General features: G+C 51.4%; 4 protein-coding genes across 4 annotated transcripts; 2 read left to right on the top strand and 2 right to left on the bottom strand.

The window, feature by feature from the left end:
* Positions 1-1,025: 1,025 nt before the first annotated feature.
* Positions 1,026-2,297, top strand: N7457_006819 (lactonase family protein; the record flags this gene model as incomplete). The annotated part of the gene is made up of 2 exons (XM_057177862.1): positions 1,026-1,396; positions 1,454-2,297. 2 exons carry the CDS (start codon positions 1,026-1,028, stop codon positions 2,295-2,297), a joined length of 1,215 nt encoding a protein of 404 aa, XP_057029606.1.
* Positions 2,298-2,829: 532 nt separating this feature from the next.
* On the bottom strand, positions 2,830-4,679 carry rfeD (uncharacterized protein; the record flags this gene model as incomplete). The annotated part of the gene is made up of 4 exons (XM_057177861.1): positions 2,830-3,984; positions 4,059-4,213; positions 4,303-4,471; positions 4,566-4,679. The coding sequence occupies 4 exons, from the start codon at positions 4,677-4,679 to the stop codon at positions 2,830-2,832; spliced, it is 1,593 nt and encodes a 530-aa protein (XP_057029605.1).
* A 2,213-nt stretch (positions 4,680-6,892) lies between these two features.
* N7457_006817 (type 1 glutamine amidotransferase) lies at positions 6,893-7,891 on the bottom strand (the record flags this gene model as incomplete). Its single annotated transcript, XM_057177860.1, has 1 exon — positions 6,893-7,891. The coding sequence occupies one exon, from the start codon at positions 7,889-7,891 to the stop codon at positions 6,893-6,895; it is 999 nt and encodes a 332-aa protein (XP_057029604.1).
* Positions 7,892-8,960: 1,069 nt separating this feature from the next.
* On the top strand, positions 8,961-10,327 carry N7457_006816 (TauD/TfdA family dioxygenase; the record flags this gene model as incomplete). The annotated part of the gene is made up of 4 exons (XM_057177859.1): positions 8,961-9,278; positions 9,321-9,586; positions 9,645-9,905; positions 9,964-10,327. 4 exons carry the CDS (start codon positions 8,961-8,963, stop codon positions 10,325-10,327), a joined length of 1,209 nt encoding a protein of 402 aa, XP_057029603.1.
* Between the last annotated feature and the right edge of the window lie 38 nt (positions 10,328-10,365).

Here is a 10,365-nt window from a genome sequence, read left to right as displayed (position 1 = left end):
ATCTCTTATGGAAGTATTGAATTGTCTAAAGATCTAGATAATATCTGTCTTTTCCTGCTATTTATGCCCCTTTGTGTGCCGAGGATCGGAGTCCTCAATTTGGCCCCTAAAGGTGAGCTTTTCGGCAGAAAAGACAAAAAGGGCGTAGCGTTGATAATCCTGCGGATGAGAGAATCCTGCCTTAGGCATGGTTCTCAACAGAAACTTCTACTATATAATCGTTACCCTATTTTCCGCTTTACCATCCCTATACGCGTACCCGTTAGCGATAGCGGAATAGGTGAGATTAGGGAGTCATATGGCAAACCCTGAGAATTCAGGTAGAAGTGGGGGGCTTATTATGAGGGGGGAGGGCTCTACACCACCACCCTATGTATATACAATTATTAGAATAGAATAGATCTCCATAATGTCAAGCTTTCAAATCAATCTGTCCTGGAACATCCAATGAAACCCCCACGCAATACGGGGAATGAAACACAGCCAAGCCACGATGAAACCCTTTGTATATTGGGCTGAGGGGGGTAAATACGAAGTACAGCATACGCATCTGATACTCCGTACAGAGGACTTACAGTGAAGTGACTAAATTGAGGCTTGAGATCGTACCTTTGCTCGTCCGGGGATAATGCGGAGAATACCCCAGGACTAACCCCAGACCCTGAGGATAGCCCTAACTGCGGTGATTCTGGGGAACCCAAGAGAGAATCGACAAGATCAAATCCCCGGTCGAATTCTCTGTCAAGGCAGACTGGCTCTCTACACAGCCTTAAAACAGGTGCAGATGCAGAACTAAAAACAGAACCCCTTTCTCCAGCCCCTCGCCCCCAACTCCACTTCAACACGTCGATCCATTCCAAAACATCCCATAACAAGGAAACCCTGCGACGCTGCAGTCCGACTGTTGATCTGTTGGTGTTTTTTCCCCTTCCTCCATACTACTATACAATCCCACTTCATAAAATCCCGCTTTTTTATTATATATGGAAATCGAATAGTCCCCAGTCCGACTAATTACCAACAAGATGCACTTCCTTCCCTTGCTTTCAGTCTTAACAGCTGCAGCTGCAGCACCTGCCCATCTTTGGGCCACGCACTACAACGGCACCGTCTACACCCTAACGCTAAACAAGAATGACCTCTCCATCACGCAGACTCTCGATACCTGCGGTGACATGCCAAGCTGGCTAACCTTCGATCCAAAGACGCGCACAGTCTACTGCATCGACGAGACAGGCACAGCCGATCCATCCACGCATGGCTCCGTCACGGTCCTGCATGCCGCGCTGAACGGCAAGTTGCACGAGATTGCAGCGACAAATGCCGTCGGTGGAGGCGTCAACAGTGTGATTTACCAATCGGACTGGGGGAAGAAGTTCCTGGCCATTGCGCATTAGTATGTTGCCCTTGCCCGATTCAGTCACGAGGATCTATTTGTATTAACGGCCAACAGTGGAGGTTCGGCAATCTCAACCTTCGCCTTGCCAATCAAAGCGAACCAACCCGCCCTACAGGAATTCCATTTCAACTTGACCCGACCAGGCAAAGTCGAGCAACAGGACTCGCCGCACCCGCATCAGGTTTTCCTGGACCCTACGGGTTCGTTCATCGTCAGCCCGGATTTGGGCGCGGATTTGCTGCGCGTGTACTCGATCGACGACGGACCGTCGGGCAAGTTGTCAGAGTGTCCGAGCTTGAATGTGACCTTCGGCAGTGGGCCGCGACACGGTTTGTTCTGGACGGACGGAACAGATCGGTCGGCTGGAGGGATTGGCTCGATGCTCTCGCGCAAGATGACGGCTGTCGGCGAGACAATGCTGTACCTTGTCAATGAGATCGGTGGCACGGTGATGGTATATGATGTTTCATACTCGCGATCAGGATGTCTGTCCTTTGAGAAGAAGCAAACGTTTGTGCCATACCCGGGGGGAGTGATGCCGGAGGGCGGAACCCCATCGGGGATCAGTAGGGTTGGAGATGATTTCTATCTTTCGACTCGCAGCGACCAGGGCTTCGAGCCGAATGATTCGATAGTTGTGCTTGACCGATCGCCCAAGGACGGATCGGTTAAGGTGCGGAACTCTGGGTCGGCGCTGGGCAAGGTGCCGCGCACATTTGTGATTAACCGGACCGGCGACTTGGTTGCGATTGGGAACCAGGCTTCTGCGACGGTTGCGATCGTGCGTCGGGATCGGGAAACAGGCGAGTTGGGTGACGAGATTGCTGTTCTACAGGTTGGGGAGCCTGGGAAGGTTGGGACTGCGGAGGGGCTCAGCAGTGTTATCTGGGATGAGTAGATTGGCAGTTATATAAATCAAAGAGTCAGATGGCGTGAGACGACATGCCTCTGGTAGCCATTCCCACAGCCTCAGCTTCTATCAACAGCGCGGAATGAATTCATTGCAGTACAAGTTCACATCACAAAGATTTAAAAGGGCATCAAAACAGCATATACTTCATGACCAAAAGACATGTCCACACGAACCCCAAAATGCGAAAAGAAAATGTAGACCTTTGAATGTTCAAAAGAGAGGGGGAAAAAACACAGAACAGAAAACAGAAAAGACCAACTTCCTCGGGTTTATGTTGGCTGTCGGAGACCTGCACCGAAAAGACCCGGCCTGATGAAAACCCTGAGAAGCAACTCCTGGCGTATGGATGATGGAGCTTGCCATATCACATCGAAAAGAAAATGGGAAAACCAAAAAAAAAAACACCCCTCGATCCAAGCCCCCATGAATAAATAACAATGTAAAAACGAACATATATGGAACATCAATCATAAAATGCGTTAAGTGGGCCAGATGCAGGCTGTCTTATGGAAGTCGTTCACTTGATGTCGATTTGGAAGGCCTTCCATTGTCCTCCCACCGTTCGACATCGTGGACACCCACGCGGACTTGGGTAACTTGTCGGTCCATGTGAAGATGCATTATTTAATGGCCCATTTCCTGGGGTCCTGAATGAAGAGGGCGGACTTGAAATGAACATGCTCACACATTCGCGGCAGACTCCGCAGATGCACTCCGTACAAGCATAGCACTCATTGAGTGCCGAAGGTCGTTTACAATGGGCGCAAAAGACCTGCACTTCTTTACTGCGGAAAGATGACGGAGTGGGGTTGGAGAACCGATGGTGTTGGCGCTGGGAGATGGGCGGGATAAGATTCATGACTGGGCTGGAGTCCGAGTTGATGGACGGCGCAACTCCCGAAACCGAGGACGCAAAATTTCTACCAGATGCTGAAGACATGGAGTCGAGTGATGATTCAATGGATGGGAATGGTTCCATGTCGCTGTCACGGCTTCGGTGATTCTCGTACGGTGGCGGGGTCAATGCTTTGTGCAAAGGGGAGGCGGCATAGGAATGCTGTGGGAACGGCCGGTGTGAAGAGATAGGAGGCAGTCCTGTGGATTGGAAAGCGGGTGGCAGCGAAGACCGATTTTTCACACCAGAAGGAGCAGATGTCACGTTGGAGAGGAGTGGGGCAATTGTTGGAGACCGACCAGCCTGCAGCATTGGCGCATTAGCACCGCCAAAAATGCGCCAAATTGCATTCAGACTCACCTCCGAGTAACGTTCATCATCTGCTTCGGTGGCCGACGTCGCGGCTTCAATCAAATCTTCCCAGCGCTTGCCCTGCGCCCAAGCTGCGGTTTGCGGCTCTGCCGATAGGGCTTTACGGTCAGTGAGGCTTGGCCGCCGCCCGAATTCCTTGGACTTGGGCCGATCCTGCTTAGGTTTCCGGGCAGATTGAGTGATTGAGGATTTGCGGGGGCGGCTAAATTTATCTCTTCGCTGAATTGGTGGTAATGTGGATGAGCGACCGGGCGGGGAGTGATTTAAGATGGATGGAAGAAGCTCGCGAGGACGAGGCGAAGAGAAGGGCGGGAGAGATTCCTGCTTGAAATGATCGCGGAGTGGGGGAAGCTCAATAGTCCCACGCATACGAGGATGACTCAAGTCGGTATCAGAATGGGTATCCTGGGGAAATGCGGGTCAGTGCCACCGTGGAGAGACTCAGGCTGGTAAGCCCACAACAGCCCGGAGCGACAAACCATGTCTGTATCCCAGTCTGACGCCAATCGGTGATGGTGCAATTGTGCCAGCGCAACTGCCGCCGTGGCCGCCGCTGGGTGGGGTTCATCGAGAGCTCGAGGGGTAGCCGGGGAGCTGGCATCAGCAACATAGATGTCTCTTTCCGGCGCCACATCTGTGGGGAGCCGTCAGTAACCCAGACAAATTCCACCAACCGCGGAAAATTAAAAGGCAGAAAAAAGAAGAATCACAGCGAAGACTTACCATGAGGTCGGCGAGGTTGAGCGGGTTCTGGAGGAGAGAGTTGAACTCGTTGCTCGAGCGGGGTGTTCACCATCAGCAGGAAGCTCTCCTCGGTCGCCGGGAGCTTCGGGATGTAATGGTTCGGATGCGCACGTCGAATGTGCTCCTGCATGGATCGATAGCGTTTCTCCTAGAGCACCAACCAGATTAGTTCACACGTTGGAGTTGCACGAGTTGTGCGTATAGCTTCGCCAAAATCCCAGGTGGGGTCAGCCAATACTCACACCGAGGCATCGCTTGCGACAATTGGAACTATCGTTATTCTTCAGGGGACAGACGACCTCATTATTCACATCGGTCACCGAGAAGGAGCTGGTTAATGAGCTTCGGGGAGGCATGGTGCATATGGTCATCCGAGATCCCGGGAGGAGTCGAGATTCAAGATCAGAAAGAGAGAGGAAAGAGGTCAGCCGAGCACAGACAGGGTTTATGTGAACAATAGACTGAAAGCCAGGATCTGTTCAACATGCTCTGGGGTAAGAGAGAAGAAAGGAAGATCAGACGGGCAAAAAAAGAAAGAGGGTCATACATTCAGAGTACTTCGAGGGCCCTCCGTCCACAGTTGTGGGTGGAAGTCACTGGGGGGTATTACGGGTAATTACGCAGTTCGCCTCTAAACTTCTGATTTCGAAATTTTCTCTCTTTTTTTTCACTCTTTTTCTCTTTTTCTCTTTTTTTTCTGTATGTTGTAGTTCTTCGGGTTTTGCTTTTTTTTTTCTTCTTCTAATTACTATCTTAGACGATTTTTACTCTATCTACTGTCTGTGCCGTAGCCAGGCACAGCTTAATACCTCCTTTCTCCATACTCTTGCATACGTGGCTATCGTCCCTATCGAGTATCGATAACCAAAAAGAGGGGCTTGCATTTGAAGCTTCCCTTGTAAAAAAAAAAAAATAAGCCCCCATACTTAGTCCACACTATTAAAGAGAGTTAAAATAAATTAAAGAAAGGGGAAAGGGAACTGGCAAAAGGAAGAAAAAAAAAGCTGTACGATACAGGTATTTGAATACAGCCGAACGGGTTTTCGGAAAGCCCGGTGGAACACCGAGCTCTTAAGCGATTCCCATCGATGCTTTTTTCATTTTCCTTTTTTTTCATATGATATTACTATGAGAATATCAGCTATATTTGATACATATGCAATGTTCCCCATGATTTGCAGCTTTAGTCCAAGATAGACAGGACCAAAAAGGTCACGATAGGCGCTATCAGCGGCCCCTCCGAAGCTCTCCCCAGCTCCCGAGCTTCATTCCAGAAGGGAGGGGAGCTCCGGGTGGCGAACTAGCGCCACGTTACCGTAATCTTACGGGGGGAAGCGACGTTGGTATTGGAAATTTCTCTTTTGTACCTCCAGAGTATACAAGTACACAGTCCGGATCCTCCAGAGGTACTCAGTACAGAGCTAGCTATAGAGTATGTACGGAGGACTCCGTACATGGAGCTAGGTCAGGTAGCTAGGAGCTCTCTCGAGCATTGGGTCTGCAGAAAGATCCAATACCGACAAAAACTGACTAGGACTGACTAGGACTGACAAGGACTAAACAATGGGAAGGGGACATTATATCTCATGGCCATCTACAAGGTATACTTGATCCCTGATGTCTTATAATTAAGATATGTACGGAGTAGCATTAGCTATCGCAGTACTTTAGGTACCTCGAATGGTTTCCGACCTGCTCCGTGAATACCGCCATACCTCCAATACACTGTATAACCCAAGAGGAAGAGCATCCCAAAGCAGCCTGATTGGCCCCCAATCTCCACCGAGTCACCAATTGCCTCTCTTCTGATTGGTGCACTCCCCACGCCATCCCGGTTCTGGGTGAGCGTGCAGGGGGAACTGGAAAAGTCTGCTGGTATACTTACAGCATCCAGATCAGGACGGAGCACGGAGTAATTCGAGATCCAATTCGCAAATATTGCAGAATACGATGACTCGTAGGTGAGAAATGTATACTACTCCGTACAGTCCCGTTATCAGATGGACCCTATGACTTGAAATGTCAGGTGTGTCCCGCTCCACTCGGTAGGACAAGGTGGGGAGCTTGCGAGTCGAGACTTTCATTCTGGCGAAGCTAAGAAGCCTCGTTGACCATCTGTTTCGGATTGGTCCAGGTATACGGAGTACTGGTACGATGAGAAAGGCTTCAAATCTGCGAAGTACTGGGTACCTCCATGTACCTATTACATCCCATGCTTCGGTCAAATCACCACAACCCGTAATTCCATTTCCTGTCCCGATCCTCCTGCAGACCAGCATACCAGCTGCGTCTCAGCCATGCAGGGTCCGACATCATCAAGGCAACCGAGTTTGTCGCCACTACCGAGGGGTGGCTGAGGGATCACAAGGTTCGTGAGTTGTGCTTCCCCATCGCTCGTTCGTGCGATGCAAACCCTTGCGCAGTCTATTTTGCCTTTCAAGGGATTCAGCCCGCCCAAACGTGCAGATCAAAAGGAATCAGCTTAATAGACGAAGAGCCCAATAAGAAAAGAAAACCAAAATGGACCCCCCCATCTTTGCTCTCTAACCCCGACCGTAGAACAACCCCATCAATCCAACGGAGGCGGAATCATGCCATTGCCAACACCCCGGCCTAAATCCTTCACATCTTCCCCAGCAAAGAATAACAGAACTACTTCCGCCGCAGCCTTGGCATCATCGTCATCCTCCTGACCAGGAACCCAGGAACGATTAATCAGCTCCAGATATCTTGCCAACGTAGACGCCGGCCAATTCCCCCGGCGTCCGAATTCTCGCGCAAGCTCACTGTTGGCAAAAGTGTCGAATTCAAAATGACCTTGGTACGTCAGTACCCGTCCCGGGTTATAGAGACCTTGGATAGCACATTGCGCACTGCTCCCGATGTTGGACCACGGCGCTGGCAGCGACACCTCCGTCCCTGCCGCCGCTTTGGCTTTGGCTGCAGGGGTGAGGACAACTTCGTCCCTGTGGATCAGCTGGATGCGGAATGGGTTCTGTGCTGCGCGCGCAAGAGGGGGGAAGCGCGCTGTAAATGACGGCTGCAGAGTGATGGGCTGGATGCCCATTTCATAGCCGGCAGGCGAGTGTGCGACATGGAATGTTGAATGGTTGGTTGGGTTTGCTTTGGCGCCGAGGAGCGCTTGGGCGATGACCTGGTGCCCGAAACAGGAGCCAAAGAGCTTCACGCTGGGGTAGTGGGTATGCACCGTTTGAATGTAGCATTGCATCGCGTGAATCCATGGGAGGTTCTCGTAAGCTGAGAATGCTGAGCCGGTGATTAAGATCGCGTCTATCGGACCCAGTGGTCCACCGGCATGAGGCTCGGGGGACTGAGGGCTGGTGCGTAGAGTCTCCAGAGGAGGCAGCGACCCGCCTACGGCATCAAAGGCCGTTACATGGACGGCCAGGGGTCCATTCTGAAGGGTTTCCGGGAGTTTGTTGAGGCGTTGGGCCGCTGTTTGGAGCAGGACCCGGAATTGCGAGCTGTATAGACCCCGCGCTTTATATACAGCAAGGCAGGGGATGTCGGCATCCAACACGGCCACATGGATCTTGCGTTGGGACATCTTGGATTTCTTTTTGAATGAATTGCAGTGTATTAAACGAGAGATGATCTTTTGTTACAAATATCCCCCGGGGCAAAGCTTGTCAGGTTCGCATGGCCATACCCGATCAGGAGGTAAGCAATCCAAGTGGAGTCCCAAAGAGGAAAGCCAATCCCTGTCTGCAGATCTGACAGAACTACTCCGTACCAGGGAGGCGATCTAATAGATCAGTCTGTCGATGCATCCTGCGAGTCATGGTGATCTGATTTGGAACATCGGTTAACAGAGAAGGGAAAGGGGATCGAAAGAGAATTCATATGTTGAAAATTTAACCCCCAGGATCTCAAGGCTCAAGGTTCTCGTTCAATGAGAGAGTTGAGGTCTATGCAAAGTATTCTGAGGTCGCATGCAAACTGATCGCAGGAATGGGTCCTCTATATATGTTGGATGTCCTGAGAAGGCCATTTGGGGACCTCAAGACCCAATAAGACCCGATGACCATGGGAGGTCCCTCTCGTCCGATATGAGACGAATTGGGTTCTATTATTCACAGTATTTAGGTCGAATGGATGTTCTGTCGGCCGAGACTGAGTTATATGTTCTGCCATCGATCTAACGTTCTGTTAGCGGATGTTGTAGATCCCCGACATCTATGTCTATGTAGATAGTACAGATATCATTGATACTGCTCTCGAGCCCTACCAAGTGCATTTAGACTGCACATGCGTCTCTTCATTGATTCTGTTCTCTTCTGTTCTCCTCCGTCCTCCCTAGGGATATTGTCGATGCTCTTTCAGAAATCACGGAAATCACAGAAACAAAAGCCGGCAAAGTCGCGATCGGCGCCTGCCATCACAACATCGCACCCCGCAAATTGCGCCATCTCAGCCATCGCCCCCCAATCAGCGACGCGGACTTTCTCACTTCCTCTACTTCTTCTTTCGGCAGATGTGATCCTCGAGTTTATCACGCCATACACTCCCCGGTATTGCTCATGATACTCTTGCTTCATACCTCAGAACCTGGAGTATAAATAAACCCATCCCTGCAGTTGAACCATCTACACATCTACACATCTACACATCTCATCATGGCCCCCGCTGCTACCTCCTCTCTCCCAACTGCCCCGCACAACCTCACCGGGCCCATCTCACGGGAGATCTTCCCCGATGGCCTGAAGACCACCGGCCAACATGCCCCGCTTTACGACCACATCCTCCCCTTCGACAAGTTCCCTAAGCAGGTCACTGGCCCGACTGTCTGGAAGGCCGAGGACTATCGCGAAACTCCCGAAAAATGGACACACACTTTCACTCAGGACCAGATCGATGAGCTGAGCGCAGCATCGGATGCTTTCCTCGCATCCAAGACCCCGCTGACCGGAATCTCAAAGGCGAGTGACGAAATAGTCCCAAATAGACCAAGAAAACAATATTAATGCTTTCTATAGAGCAACTTCGAGCTTCCCAAGCTGGCCGCCTACTTGCACGACCTGCGCGCAGATCTCATTGACGGCAAGGGCTTCATCCTCTTCAAGGGCTTCCCCGTCGAGAAATGGGGCAACCACAAGTCCGCCATCGCATACATGGGTCTCGGCACATACTTGGGCTACTTCGTCAGCCAGAACAGCCGCGGTCATGTCCTCGGTCACGTCAAGGATCTCGGCGAGGATTCTACCCAGATCGACAAAGTGCGCATCTACCGCACGAACGCTCGGTATGTGATAGCACTAGCAAAGTATATAGGACATCGTCAGCTAATCAAACATCCGCAGCCAATACTTCCACGCCGACGACTCCGACATCGTCGGCCTCCTCTGCATCGCCAAGGCCCTCGAAGGCGGCGAATCAGACATCGTCTCTTCCCACCACGTCTACAACACCCTCGCCGCTGAACGTCCTGATGTCCTCAAGACTCTCACCGAGCCAATCTGGTACTTCGACCGCAAGGGCGAGACCAGCAAGAACCAGGAAGAATACATCCGCACCAGCGTCATCTACCTCGAGCGTGGCGAGAATGGCCGCGTGTACACCAAGTGAGCAATCTCCCGAACACATGATCCCATTACAGAGCCCGTAACTAACAATGAACAGGTGGGACCCATACTACGTTCGTTCTCTGAGCCGTTTCAGCGACGCAGGTATCATCCCCGCCTTGTCCGATGCACAGCAGGAGGCCCTGCAGGTCCTAGAAGATACCTGCATGCGTCTGTCCCTCCACATGATCCTGGATATCGGTGATATCCAGTTCCTGTCCAATGCACACATCCTGCATGCCCGCACTGCCTACAGGGACCACGCGCCCCCCGCTCCCCGTCGCCATCTGATGCGCCTTTGGCTCGCAACGCCCGAGGAGGAGGGTGGCTGGAAGTTGCCCTTCTGGGATAGCAATGAGAAGAAGCGAGGTGGTATTCAGGTCGATGATCAAGCTCCCGTTGCTCTTCTGGATGCCGAATAAGCTCGGTCATGGGTTAAATGATGAAACTTATAGATTTA

The sequence above is a fragment of the Penicillium paradoxum genome, assembly GCF_028828445.1.
Source record: "Penicillium paradoxum strain IBT 22861 chromosome Unknown utg000006l_segment0_segment0, whole genome shotgun sequence".
In the NCBI taxonomy this organism is placed as follows: domain Eukaryota; kingdom Fungi; phylum Ascomycota; class Eurotiomycetes; order Eurotiales; family Aspergillaceae; genus Penicillium; species Penicillium paradoxum.
This window is presented reverse-complemented; position numbering and strand designations above follow the sequence as displayed.